Below are 14991 nucleotides of genomic sequence, written 5' to 3'. Positions count from 1 at the left end.
AAATACCCCCTAGTGCAAAACGGCACCAACAAAGCCAAAAAGAAAGTTAAATGAAAACAAAATTAATACTACAACAGTTATTCACTGACACAACATTTTATGAGACAACAGACAAAGCAGGTAAGACAAAACAAAAACATAAGATACTTGGAAGTTTTGGTTAAATGCTTGTTAAAATCTGTCACTGAAATTAGCAGTGCAAATAAATAAACAGCTTAAAATAAATTAGTTTTCAGTCACAGATTCTATCCAAACACACCATCAGGCAGTTAAACTTTACATCTGCTAAGGAAAACTATGATAATAATTAAGCTCTTAATGCCTGGCCCTCAGGACAAGTCAGGAATGTTCTGTCATTGCACAGGAGTGTATCATATAGAATATAAAAAATATATACGTAAATAAAGTGTGTCACAATCCAATGCCAATCTGTAGACATTAGAGAAGGATCAGATTACTCCCAATTTATACAAGTATATTTTATCCTAAATTTTAATTTACAGTGAAGCATAAAGTAGCAAAGTAGAAGAATCTTGAACTGACTGCCAAGGCAGCACCAAGGTCCCATAGGTGAGGCAAGGGGTGACAAAAGAGAGCACTGACATTTTACAGGCTGTAAACCTAACCTCAGCTGAAGTGGGGAATTCTGTATTTCAAGGCCTGATTTGTGGGATCAGGTCCCAGTGTATCAGTCTGAATCACATTTCTCCCCCAGTCCCACACTTAACAAGCATACCTTTCCAATTTTGCAGTTTGGCCCACTGAGAGCAAAAACATTTAGAATTTATACAGGTATCAACCCCACAATTTACTGTGAAGCCCAAAATAACAAAACACTGGCCCAGTTCTCAGACAGCAATTAATCCCCTTTGAAGATGATGGACAGACAGAAAAATATGAGCATGTCTTCAGAGAAGTGTCCAGCCAAAAGATCATGAAACTCCATTGAAAGTCTTCTGTGAAGTTCCAACAAGCTCTGGATCAGGCCCTTATAACCCTCCAGAAAATGTCAACACCACCCTTTCAACCTGTAAACCTCATGTCCAAGCATGACTAGAAGTTCAACTCAGTGTTTACAGACCACACCTCCAGCATCTGCACTTTGGTGTACAGCACTTTTTCATCTTCTTTGTTTTTCAGCAGAACAACGCAGTTTGCAGGGCGTACAATGGCATTTAAATTTGTACCCAAGAATTAACCCGTAAAAACAGCACAGTAATTATGCATGCATTGTTAATTAGTAATATGCCTCCTGTCAACAAAATCCAAACGTGCACGCAATGTTTAAATCTTAAATCTCTTCAGTCATATTCTGGATAACTCTTTCACACTCCCTTTCTTTTTTGTAAAATAGAATTGCATCTCAGTCTCCATCTTTCCTGAACTCAGATCTGAAGCCTCTCTGTCCTCAAAGCTGCAGAGAGCAGATCTTACAATGTTGGCCCATGTCAGATTTCCAAGTTGTCCAAAAAAGGCGCACATTCTTTCCATAGTTCCTGTCTTCTGGCATTCAGCTGAGTACAGTCCAGACACAGAACAAATGGAGCAAGCAGCAGTTGTTTGGCTTACCTAAAGCAGAGGGCAAACAAGCCCTAAATTAGCTTAAGAAGAAATTTTTTTTTTCTCCTGGAAATCATCCAGTAATGTTGTTTTCCAAAGTTCAACTCCTCATCATTATAAAATAAATACTACATTTTCTCAACCACTATCTCAACACTCTTATAGCCCACAGAACATTTTGCCCCCTCATTTCAGCATGCAAAGTAGCAAACTCTTTTAAATGGCTTACTGAAATTATCCTAAAGAGAATGATTTCTCCATTCCCAAACCCCTTGTGACGCTACTGCCCATTCCCTACTGCAGAGTGCACAGTAAGCTCAGAGCTGAACAAGACCAGGTGCCTTTTCAAATTCCTTTTGGAAGTTGGCTGATCACAGAACTTGACCTCAATGTTGCCATCACTGAATGCCTCCCTCCTGCCTTCATCCGAATCCATGGGATCTCTCTGAGAAGCACTTGGCTTTTGCCTCCTCATGGTAATCCCCGAGTTCCCAAGCTGCCTGCTCGGGGATGTGCTGTCTTTCACAATGCAGAAGCAGAGGGCAGACAGAAAATTCTTCTTGAAGTTCTCATTCATGAAAGCATACACTATAGGGTTGCAAATAGAATTGAAGAATCCTACGATCTGGACAATTGCAAAGATCATTTTGATTGTCACATCATCATACTCCTTCTCAAAATTACCTGGAGAGGAGATGAGAAATATGCTGTAAGCACAGAATGCCATGAATGCTTACCACTTAGCCTAGTTATATCCAGTTTGGCATTAGAAAGCTTTTGTTTAAAATCAACAAAAACACATGCTGGAAGTTCTTAGCATTAGCAGTAGAGTTTCATCAACAAGATAAAATCAGGATCTATCACATAATCATGCTCTGTATGTAGGTAATAACAGAATCAAATGAAAGAGAATTTGTGAGTCAAAAAAGCTGACTGGCTGAACTACTGATTTATCTGCTACAATCTTATTTGTGATAGGAGACAAAGAAACAGCTCCTGCCTTTAGCAAGTAGAGTAAAACAACTACGGAAAATTTCCTCTTGTTCCTACACATAGGCTGCTCCAGTATCGATGGAGGAGGTGGGAGATGAACAGTGGAAGACTTCAGAGAAAAAGGCAAACAGCAAAAAAGCCAACACAACAAGCATTAAGGGCATTTCCAAGCCAGTTTTCAGTAAAGAGCACTAAAAAACTCCAGCTGGATTCACTGGGTATCATCACTGTGATGTCCAGTATTTATATTTCCAATATACCTACCACAATAAAAGGGATAAATGTTTCATAGTAAGTTTAACTCAAAACAGTTAAGTTAAATGAAATATAATTAAAAACTTCAAGAGGTTTTATGCTCAGAAATTACTTTTACCTTCCAGCCAGGCACTTTTGACCTTTCAGTAAATGAGGGTAGTGTAACAGACACGGTAAGAAAAGGAGACACTCACCCCCCTAATAGCCCTGTTTTTCCTGAAGTCTTTCTTATAAGCAGAACATTAACCTTTGCTAGCAGAAGGTATTCTAGAGCTGAATGCTGGCAGCAGCACTAGCTTATCACAACCTGTAGTTCCATTATCAAAAAACACCCAAAAACCAGACTTTATTCTATGAGATATGGCAGGTACTCACTGTATTCCATCATCATGTGAATCACATGGAAAGGGGCCCAACAGACTGCAAAGAGAAACACCACTGTCACCATCATAACAATTGCTCGCTTCTTCTTCCTGAAATTGCACCAAGACATTCCACACTGAATCACTGGGAACTGACTGGCAGTTTCATGTCTCTCTTCAAGTTAGATCTGTGACTGTGTTCTGATGGCTGCAGATGCAAATAAAACTCTCAAGGAATGCTCAGAAGTACACAATTCCCTTGGAAACAAAAGAATGCATCATCATATACATGTAGCACTTTATTTCTCTTTTTTGGGACAGCAGTGCACTTTGCATCATGACATGAGCATGTCTTGCAAGGCATTTTAAACTCTATTCAAGAGGAATAAAAAAGTCAGGAAAAAAGCTTTCTAGAAGTCAAAGTTCCAAGTGTATTTTGCTTACAAACCTTGATATTTTAGACATTTCGCTCCCATGAATGGTTTGAAGAACTGAAGCGTCTCCCACCCGTTTCTTAATCCAGAGTTCATAGCCAATTTTAGTGTACAAAAAAAGCATCAGCATCAGTGGAAGGAGGAAGAGTATAACAAGGATAAAAGTTGTATAGATCTTCTGATAAATTGGACTGGCCCATTCTTCCAAGCAACAAACATACACCTTTTCATACAGAAAGTCATATTTAACCTGCAACAAATGCAAAGAAGATGAGTCACTAAGGTGTTTATCCCAAGTGTAAAACCCAAGCACATTCAGATATTCCTTGCTCTTAATGGAACAACCAAAATCAACGGATTTTCAAAGTGACAAAATTCTTTCAAGCACTTTTCCACATCAAGTGTTGGGTTCAATCCAAATTGACAAAGAGGCCAGAAGATGCTCTGATTTGCACTTCAAAGGAGACCTTGGCTACACATTTTGCAAGTAAATATGGATATATAGAAACCTCATGATAGCTGCTTAAAAAAACCAGGAAAATTATTAACATTCAGACTCACAAGCAGCAGAGTCTGCCAAGCTGCCTGCTTAACCTCCAAACGTTGTGTGGTAACTCATCAACTACAATGAGCAGCTAATTAATTTTAAACTAGGCACAGTTGTTCCAGATCTTGGGGAGCACTATGTCATCCTGAAACAGCAATCTAAGTCCTCTATTGCTGTGTGCCAGTGCACATATAAACCAAAAGAAAGCCACAGTGGAAGTCACAGTTGTAATTTCTGCTCTTTGACATAATTAGGGAGAGTAGGCATGACTAGTCCCTGTTGGTACTCCTCCTTCCACTGCATGCACATTCTAATCCTTAGCCTTTCCCAGGCTGGCACACAGAACCAATCTCCCTTATCCCCCACTAATTTCACAGGAGTTGATTCAATTTCACCTAAAGGTGCAGAAAGATCCAGCAAGGACTGAGTTTAAGATGCAAATTCCCATTTCACCTAACCTACCTCAAGCCGTTGCACGTACCACATGGGTGACCCAACAATAAGAGCCAGCAACCAGACTATGCCTGTAAACAAACACATTTTTTAATACTTTGTCCAACAAGCAGGATTTGGTATGAACAGTTTAACAGCTCTGAAAAGTCAAGCAAGGTGGAAAATTGTAATAAAGAACAAAGTTTTCTATGAGGCATACATCAGTCAATACATCAATAACAGCATGCTATTCTGACATCAGCTTTCTGTCTCCCAAACTACCTCTATTTACAGATATTCAACAGGAAAAGCCACTTAATCTGCATAAGGAGCATTAAGTAAGTATCTCTGTGTAACAACGGAAGGACCATTTCACTGTGACATTGCTTAAGCAGGGCTTGTACATTTTGAACCCTTCTTAAAATTAAAAAAAAGAAGAAATGGCTGCTAATGGTTTATCTTTAAGTACATTTTTGACTTCAGATGCTAAGTCCCTTGTTAGAGTTTTGGGTAATAAATATACTCTACTGATAGGCACTCTCCTTGAGCTATTTTATAAAGGTCAATTAACTCTGCTTCTGAATCACTGGTCATATCAGTGCCCTCTGTTCTGCCATGCCATCAACACTGAAGATTGTTTCTCTACATACAGAATTACCGGAGATGCTCAAAATCTTACCAAGCATCGTGAAAGCTCTTTTATTGGTGTACTGCCACTTCATTTTTAGTGGATGCACAATTCCCTGGTGTCTTTCCACAGCAATGCAGGTCATTGTAAGAATCTCTGTTACGATAGCAGTGGACTGAACAAACGGCACCATCTTGCAAGCGAAGGCACCTGCAATAATCAGAAAGTAAGGCATGCAACAGCTATTAATACCAGACTCCATTACTAAAAATAACAGACTAAGATTCTTAGATTTATTGTAACATTTAAACTGCTAAGTCACCTATTTAAGCCATTTGTCAAATGCAGCTTTCCAGAGCCATTCTTTGTTGTCTACACCTGCAGAACCAAGATTTCTAAGGACACATTCACTTGCTCTGTTATCAGTCTGACACTTACTCCTATTTCACTTTTGGCCAAGTCTTCCATCATCTGTTTTCAAACATGCCAAGTTACAGAGGCTTTTTTTTTTTTCCCATTTTGACAGATTACTCTCCGGTTTCATGCAGGTCTGAGTGTTACCTGTTTAAGTTTACCTTTTCCACTGTTGCAAATCCACTCCTTAAGCTCATTTAAATATCACTCTATTTGTACATTTTGGCCTTTAATGCATCATCCTGTCAAGCAAGATATATAGAGAAGTCCTCAAAGAGGCATAACATAAGAGGAAAAATTCAACCTCTTCATCATCCTTCTGTTCTCCAAGTCTCCTTTCTGCTGATTAACAAATTATGTTAGAGCCACTGTCCAAACCACATGCAACTTCCTCCTGCATTTTCTAAGTTGTACAGATTTCTATTGTATTTATGCAACATCGGGATTTATTGCTACCATAGCTTCCCAAGAATTCCATATTCAATTTTTAAGATATTAGTCATTCTCCATTGCTCATTCTCAAGTCCTAACCATCTTAGAAAGTGGTATAAATTATTCTGTAAAAAATTTTATCTTAATGCTCTTGCCAATTGACTTCTCGTTTACTCGTTTTCTGACCCTGAGATAATTTTCTCTGTCCATATTTCCACAGTTCCCTCACACTCCTACAGTTCAGTCTCAGCTATTCATTTCAGCAACAGTCAGGGTTATTTTCCTTACTTGACCGTTATTTATACCTTACTCAGCTATAATCCATAAACTCAAAACAGCCTAAGAAGTATCTGATCCAATTTTCAGTCAAGCTTTAAGATGCTACAGACACCTTATGCAGAACAGCACAGAAAACAGACAGGAAACAAACAGAAAATTGAAAACTTAATCCTACCCTCCAAGAAGGGAACAAGGAACAGAGAGACTACTGCTTGCTAGGCCAGGCTAAAAGCCACTCTAGCTTACAAGAAGGAACTGGTTTGCTACTGGTCTTACCAATTCTAGTTGCCCAAAAATCCCTTTTTCTGTGGCTCCAGAAATGGAAGGAGAGGACAAAGCAGCGAAGGGTGGAAATCAAGCACCTTTCAAGCACATACTCAACACCAGCAACACAATGGAAGTGCACACAGATCTGGCTTAAACCAGAATAAAAATATACCATGCAGGCCAGTTTCAAGTTACTTGAATGAAATCTTAGCATGGGCAGTAGGAACTGCATGGATGAGGATGCATTGGGCTGCATGTTTGTTTTTCACCTGGTATGTATTTCTCCAGAGCATCAGGAAGAGCAAGAAAAGACACCCTCACATCTTGTATCAACTGCAATTTATACAACAAAATTCCCCCTGCTTCTTCTTCCTTCTTTCTAAGTAAGCCCCTTAAACCCCTTAAAAAAAAGTAAACCCCTTAAAAAAGTATACACAGTCAATATCTTACTAACTCAGCATCTCATCAGTTTCTCACTACACCCATTAGAGAATGTGCTGCACATACAGGTACCAGACCCATTCTGTCAAATTTAAAGTCCTTCACCCAATGGGCTTAAACTTCTGTTGTGAGACAAAACAAAAAGCAAGCTCAAATCCTACCTACTCTGCACATGGCAAATGGTGAATGCAACCAAAGACGTGGTTTCAAGTGTTTGCTTCACTAAGTTAGAAGAGACTCCTGCTACAAATGGCAAACAGAAAAGCAAAACTTGTTAATGAAATGTTTAAGTTCCTGTTTGACTAAGGAAATCAGTTCAAGTCTGAGTGCTGAAGCTGGGGCAAAACCAAAAACCAGTAGACAAACACAAAACAAAGTGAAAAAAAACAATCCAAACTTTCACCATAGACTGTTTCTTACAGTTTGAAAAAGGCCAGACTTAAATAAAGTCCACTTGAACTATACTGCCTTACAGAGATTTCCCCGTAATGCACTACTCCTCCACTGAAGTCCCAGCATTCCAGGGTATTCTTAGGAAGCAGAGAAGTATCACTATTCCTCAAGTAACAAAATAAGACAGAGACTTTCACTGAAGTTCCGTCGGTCTGGTGGAATTTCTAGCTGGTGCACAACTGTTCAAAGAACAAAGAGAAGACCTGAGCTCAGCTCAGGAAATCCCAAATTCCCAGATGCCCATTGTTTTTTTACAGATGTCTTCTCATTTTCTTCCCAGTAACCATACTGTCAAAGAGCACAGACTACCACTCACTATGCCTTTAGCTGAACTCCCAGGAGAAAAGGCTGCAAAAAACCCCTATTTCACCTCTTGGAAGACAAACACACAAAAAGGGATCACTTAAGCTATATAAAAGTAGCTGTTAAAAAGGTAATAAAACCAAAAGGCTACATAATGCCTGCAGGTTGAGCTTACCGAGCTGGACAAGGAGTAACTAGCACTTCCAGAAATGGAAAGCAAAAGGATGGTTTGCATTACACAGAGTTGGCTGGAATGGAAGCACCTGCTCTGAGACACGTGGCATGGCACACACTTTGGGGACTTGGAGGCCATAGCAAAACAGCCACAAGGTATTTTTATAACCAAGAAACAACATCACATTTTCAAATGAATAGTAGGTAAAAGCTACTCAAAAAGCCTCTAGGTATCAAAAGTAAGAACAAAACAATACTTCAGCCTCCCTGAAGCTTCTGATGTCATCATGCACAGGGTCTCTGGGTATAACTTTTATTAACAGTACCATACCCCCTTCATGACTCTTGTGCTTGCTCTGAATTATCATTCACTATACAAATGCTTCCCATTTTCTGAAATCCTGAGACGCTCAAGTGCTTGAAATTCAAACGTCCACCAAGGTTAAGAGACTGTTGAGCAAGGAAGTCGACTCTCTTCACTGAAGTATTTAAAACAGATTGCTTGGGGAAAAAAGGGAAAGAAATACACTGCTTAGAATGTCAGGGCCAGGTGAAGATCCATCAACTTCAATGGAAATCTGACATCAACACACCTGAGATCCAGCTCCACCATCCTTACTGTGTTTGAATGGGATTCAATCCTGAGATACCAGGATTCATTGTACTTGGCAGAATAGTGAATGTTTTTTCACATAAAGCCTCTTTTAAGTTTTCAAAACTATTTTTTTATTTATAAATATATAGCAGCCATTCCCAACTGCTTAGATAATTACTAGAGACTTTCTCCAGGTCTTTCAATACTTTAAATTATATAACCTATGTTTTCAAATTACAAACATTTACAGATCTTTACACATGGAACATGAAATTTACTGTTAAATAAGGTAATTATTTCAGAATGGTGGCAGTTGGGTTGGGGCAGTGCAAAGAAAAAGGAAAAAGACAACCTGAAACTATGATTTCAGAACAGTAAGAAATTCAGAATGATCACACTGGTTATTCCAGGGATAGCCTGAAACAGAACTTCTGTATGGAGATCATACTGGTCACAAAATACAACCTTGCTTGTGAGACTTGAGGTGAGGTAGGTTTTACTAGTTCTAAGTCTTTCCAAAACACAGATGACGCATTTTTCCTTCTTCCCTTTAAACTAATTGAATGTTGTAATCACTGAACATGGGGAGTGTGGGAAAAGGGGCCTCAAATCCTGTCCCTCCAGCCTCGAGGAGAAAGCCTTACCAAGTAGGGCTTCACATTCAGGACTTCCCCCTGAAATGGACCATCTCAAAAGAACAACTACAGATTTTCACAGCCAGGAAAAAACCCACAACACTTCCAAATTTCCATACTGACTATTAGGGAAACAGGTACTGAGGTCTAGTCTCCCATCCAATACTGCATGCACATTTCACTTAATATTTAATCCATCTGTGTAAAACAAGTTTCACCTGCAGCAAGGAGAAATTGCTACAACCCCATTCCCAAGTGTCTGTTAGCTGAAAGTTCCTTATAGAAAAACTGAGAAAAAAGTGCTGAATTTTACTGTAAGGAAGACGTGGTAAGTTTTGAGGAAAAAAAAAATTAATTATTCTACTACATCATAGTACATACAGTGAAATTAAAATAAGACTGAGACAGGCAAAAGCCAGCTGTGTCATACATTAAAACCATTTCAAGCTAATTTTCACATATTTGTGTTCAGACTTAACATAGAGTAACAGAAGATTTTTAAAGGAAGATACTGTCTTAAATCTTTGCTCTAATCCAGCTGGTAAAAATGTGGCTATTTGGAACATGGTTTGGAGATTCTATGGTTTAGTAGCTAGTATTATTCAAGTCTTATTTCTACTCACTAACACAACTGGTATATATTTTAGTTATTTGCATCAGGTGCTATGCCCTTGCCTTGACACACTCACCTATAATAAATCAACACTGGATTAAGAATACAGTGAAGTTCTGTATCTCCCAAGCAATCTGAAAATAAACGTGGATTTGCTTTTTATCTTTATGATAAAAGCTCTTTAACTACTTCACTATTTATTTCTCTTTGAGCAATATATTCTTCAAAACATAATTTCAGATCCTACCTAAAGAGGACTTTTTTTGTGACAGACAAACAAATACAAACAACAAAAGTCCAGTTCAGTAAGATTCAGTCAAGATTACTGAAATCTCGCTCTGTAAGTTTTCCCAGTGCTGGGTTAAAGGCTAAAGTGCTGGGATCACCTCAAAATCACTGGAACTGTGTTAATTTCTGCACTGGAGCCAGTACAGAGAAGTGTTGACTTTTCTGAATCATTTAAATAATGATAACACTTCAACTAATATGTCAAGTATGTATCAAAGCGTTTAAATTTCCACAATGTCAGGCTTTCAGAAAACACTTCCAACAGATTGTCAGTCAAGGCAGCACTGCAGCATCTAATACTGACCACTTCCAATTGGGAAAGAAAAACATTTGCAGTGGAACACTGGGAATGAAAATAACTAACTGCTTCTCTTTTTCAAGAGGCTAAAAGTATTCCTCATGCACTGCTTGATAAAAACTGCATAGATTATTCAAACAGTGAACAGTTTTCCCAATGATAACACATTGAGAGACTGCAAATATAAATGGCATTCCCTCGAACAATGCTTTATGCCTTCATTACTGGACATTGTGCCTGGAACTGTGATTTAGTCATTTCAAATATCAGTTTTCTTTTTATTAGGGTAGCATAAGTAAAAGCCTGAAACCATTCTCTAGTAAAAGTCAAATTGCTCCTTCCTCTGGTAAAATGCTGTTGATCAAGCCCTTGCATTAGAATTTCTATTGCAGCTTGTAATGAGCTCTCTCCACCTCACTCGAAGCAAGCAAGTTGATTTTTCTCACATTTTGTAACTTGGGGCAGAACACGTCAGTCATCATCACACAGATTATATCCCTAAGGGTGTTGCATTGTTTTACATCAGTTCTTGGGTATATATGCAAGATTTAGTTTTCATCCCTCAGCAAGGAAGCTTTATGTGTTCTCACACAGGGAAGTTCTCAGTGAGGTAACATACAGCTTGACACACGACATTTGGTAAGTAACAGGAAGCACCTTAAAGACTCAGCTGGGTAGAAGGTGCCACTTCGTTTTTCACCCAGCCTTTCGAGAAGAGAAAACTGTCACATCATGAAGCACCAGATGTGACAGCAACATACAGAAGACCCACGCCTCTCCTGAGTGGCAGCTGGAGACCAGACAAGATACAGGAGGAAACCTCAAATGGTGATGTGTGTTCAGGAGTGCCTCAGATGACTCACTACTCTCAAAGTGACAAGGAAAGTCACCCTCTCACACCTGCCTTGAGAATACACATTCCAGCTGATAAGATGCAAAATGCACAAGACTGTAGCACAGTGCTGGCTGTACTTTAAGCTCAAGTTGTGCCCTTATCTTTTGCCAGAGCTGTTACATTACACAACATTAAATTAATTCTCCAGTCACCCTGGACAGTTCTGTAAAGACAACACTATCACTCAGCTAACTAAGCAGTGTCAGGAAACAAAGCAACTGTTGTAATATTTGACCAAGAGACAAAAGCCCAAATTTATCTTTAATAGTGCCGTCATCAGTATGACAAGACCAGTACTGCTGCCTCCCACCTATGACCATATGAGAGCAAGTCTTCAACTGCTCCAGCTTGTACCAAGACACACTATTGCTGTATGCACCAATTTACTCCCACTTGAGTTCCCATTTTATCCTTCTTACCAATAAATATGATCACAGTGACCATTTATGACAAAGCCACAATCTTCATTTTCTTCCGCATTACAGAGAGATGAGCATGCTGGATTTTCATTAAAAGCTCCCCTAGAAATTACAGCCATTTCAGCTGCATAGTTTAAATTTGGAAATTAAATCATATACTGTCACTATTACACTCACACAGCTACACAGATTCTTAAAGAGATCAGAGAACCAAAAGCAGGACCAATTCACCTATTTTTAGTCAATATGGTGCTGATTCCAGTTGCTACCCATATAGAGCTAAAGGATCTGTGTTAATGCTGCTTAATCACCAGGCAAAGTGAGGCACACTGAGATTTTTAACTGCAGGTGAAGTTAGACTGTATTAGTGAAAATACTATGGAAAAAGTTACAGCTTCAGCTACTCTGAAACTGTGGCTGTTCTTTTGCTTGTATTACAGTGTTTGCAGTTCTCTCCTCCCCTCTCCCACTCTGCTGTGGGCTTCTGAAGGGGAAGAGAAAGAAACACAAACACACATATACAAGCATGGAAATAAAGAACCAGATCTAAATTAAAGACAAGTACAAAAGATACACATCTCAGTTCACACCACCTAGTATAGATGCTTGTTTTCATTATGTAAATAAATCAAGAGATAAAGTGACTGAAGTCTCAGAATCCTCAATAAATTTCTAGCATCAAGTGCCCCAGGATGCACCACTTTGTCCACCAAGGATTTATCACAAGTCAAATCACCTTTTTTGTAACAGAGCTGGATCTTGCACTACTCAGTAATGTTGCATTACAGTGGATGAGAACAAGATTTTTTCAGACTCCAAAATGAAAGGCAAAAGGCAAATTAAACCAGTTAAGCTAGCAAGGAGAAGACTCCTCCAGGACTGGCAGGCTCTGATTTGCAGTACAACTGTAATCACCACTCATGCTTCTCGGTGTAAGCATCAGGAACCAGATACCCTTCGGATACCAGCAGTTCACGTATTTGTTTTCCTCAATTTTACTTCACACCCTCCACCCCTGAGAGCAAAGGGTTAACACACATCAATGATATTACTTATTATGTTCTTTAGCTTTAACTAACTGTGTTAGTTAAAGCTAAAGATGTCACCAGATCAAAAGACCGATGGATTCACTGGTACTGAAAGTGCTCTACCACAGCAAAGAGGGCAGGCAAAAAAAATACAGTAATCCCCACAGAACAGTGTACTTTAGCTACCCAAATTCTGAATATCTGAAGAGGTTTTTTTGTAATTATGCTATACCATTTACACTCACTACTTCTAGATTTTTGTCAGGCAACCTCAGTACCAGAGTGTAAATAAAACATACATATTTGCCCCATACTGTTCTACATGCCTGTGCCTTATCTCCTTATTCACCCCACATGGAGGCTTCAGCTGATTCTGATCAGATGTTTGGTCAAGCTGACAGGTCAAAGCCTCCCTTAGGAAAGGGAAGAATCACAAAGGCTATCTTCCCCAAAACAGCTCATAAGAAAATAGCACAGTTGTCCTTAGTATCAGTAGTCCCAGGAGTTTTGGATTCATCACTTCTTACTAAAGTTTCCATAATAAAGCCCATTTCTCACATGTGCTCCAAGTCTCCTCTGACCTGTCAATTCCCATCCAGCATTCTAGTCTGTGGGAAGTACTGGAATTAAATCTCCACGTTCTGACAACAACCTTCACTGTTTCCCAACAACAGAAACACAGGAAGCCTTGGAAATTGGAACATAAATGTGTCACTTTATCAACATCTTTACTGTTCATTCTGAAATATTCTGAAAAATATTTCAATTTGTGGTTGTACAAGATGCTGTCTGCTACTTGCTGCAAAACCATTCCTTTTATTTTTCCACTTATAATTGTCAAACACTGTTTTAAGAACAAAAAAAAAAAATAGGAAGATAAATACCATATGCAGTCTTACTGCACCTAGCTCTGCTTGTTCCTTACTACTTTGGAACTGAGATACATAGAAAAGGAAAAAAGAAAATCCTTCTTTCTAGGCATTAGGGAAGCTTTGCCAAAAGGTCCTTCACATCAACAGGAATACAACACAGTTCGCAATAAAAAAAAATGAAAAAATTAAAAGGATGCATTATTTCAGCATAAATTGTACACGTTCTCTCAGTCACCTGTTCCCCCAAGGACATTCTTTTTCCTCACAAAAGGTTAAGGAGGTCTGTTTCCGAGCTGACAGCTGTCAGAGGAACTTAAGCTGTATAAAGACTGATATCTCACTTGCCAGACAGATTTCATTACTTAGCGAGAAAAGAAAAAAAAGAGAAAGCAGTACAGCAAGGCTTCCTCGCCAGCTCCACACAACGAACCGCGTCCCACACGCACATCGCAACTTTTAAGGAATACAAGCAGGAAAGCGCACTGGGTTATTTTAACATAACCTGAAGGAGGGATGGAGAGGGGATCCCTCGCAGGGGGCGGGAAGGGAAAGGGTCCCTCAGAGACGGGGGAACGGAGGTCTCGGCGGCGGCGCTGCCCCTCATCGTCCCCCCCGCTGCCCCCTCCCTGCAGCCCAGCCCAGCCCGGCCCCGGCACTCACCGCCGAGCCAGTTGGAAGAGATGTTCTGCAGCATGGTGAAGGGGACGCAGAAGAAGGCGATAAGGAGGTCGCTGAGCGCCAGGGAGCAGATGAAGATGTTGGTGACAGTCCTCATGGCTTTGCTGCGGGTCACCACGTAGAGCACCAGGCAGTTGCCGAAGAGCGCCAGGGCGAAGATGAGAACGCAGATGAGGACGAAGGCTACCTTGGTGCGCCCCGGCAGCTCCGGGATGTACACCAGCGGCTGCAGCCCGTAGAGAGCGATGAACTGCTCCCGCGTCACGTTGTTGTCCCGCAGGAGCTGCGCGAACTGCTCCGGGGTGATGTTCAGGGACCGCATGGCGCCCGCTCAGGGACCGACACCCCCACCTCAGTCTCCTCAGCAGCGCCGCTGCCCGCGCCCCGCCATGGCTGGACCACTGTTCCTCCGGCGCTCGGCCGGGCCGGGCCGAACCCCGCGGTACAGCGGAGGAGAGAGCGCGCACAGCCGGGAGCGACCCGCGGGCAGCGGCGGCTCCGCCCGGACACAAACTTGGAGTGAGCGGCGGCGCCGCCCGCGGGCACGGCAGGCGGAGGGGGGGCAGGGCGGCAGCCAATCAGCGCCGGCGCGCGCCCGCCCCGGCCCCGCCGTGTGGAGCGAGACGGGCGCGAGGCGGCTTTGCCGCCGAAAGAGCGCGCGGGGAGCTTCCTGATCGCTGCCCCTCACGGCGCTGG

The 14991-nt window shown here is 40.9% G+C and overlaps 1 protein-coding gene across 3 annotated transcripts; it reads right to left on the bottom strand.

Annotated features, from left to right (window-relative positions):
- Nucleotides 1–80: 80 nt before the first annotated feature.
- On the bottom strand, nucleotides 81–14831 carry QRFPR (pyroglutamylated RFamide peptide receptor). 3 transcript variants are annotated; one of them, XR_006019510.1, is made up of 7 exons: nucleotides 14278–14828; nucleotides 5263–5421; nucleotides 4614–4675; nucleotides 3619–3854; nucleotides 3184–3281; nucleotides 1790–2244; nucleotides 81–1569 (listed from the first exon to the last, which is right to left on the bottom strand). XR_006019510.1 is itself a non-coding variant. In XM_042048529.1 (6 exons), exons 1-6 carry the CDS (start codon nucleotides 14615–14617, stop codon nucleotides 2241–2243), a joined length of 846 nt encoding a protein of 281 aa, XP_041904463.1. In that variant the 5' UTR covers nucleotides 14618–14831; the 3' UTR covers nucleotides 1647–2240. The 3 variants fall into 3 exon arrangements, 2 of the variants coding, with proteins under 2 accessions (XP_041904463.1, XP_041904462.1); XM_042048529.1 differs by lacking the exon at nucleotides 81–1569 and having other exon boundaries at nucleotides 1647–2244; nucleotides 3184–3228; nucleotides 14278–14831; XM_042048528.1 differs by lacking the exon at nucleotides 81–1569 and having other exon boundaries at nucleotides 1647–2244.
- Between the last annotated feature and the right edge of the window lie 160 nt (nucleotides 14832–14991).

This window comes from Corvus kubaryi, unplaced genomic scaffold, assembly GCF_017639235.1.
Source record: "Corvus kubaryi isolate FWS band 111438036 unplaced genomic scaffold, C.kubaryi_AGA036_p1.0 67, whole genome shotgun sequence".
NCBI classification, from domain to species: domain Eukaryota; kingdom Metazoa; phylum Chordata; class Aves; order Passeriformes; family Corvidae; genus Corvus; species Corvus kubaryi.
This window is presented reverse-complemented; position numbering and strand designations above follow the sequence as displayed.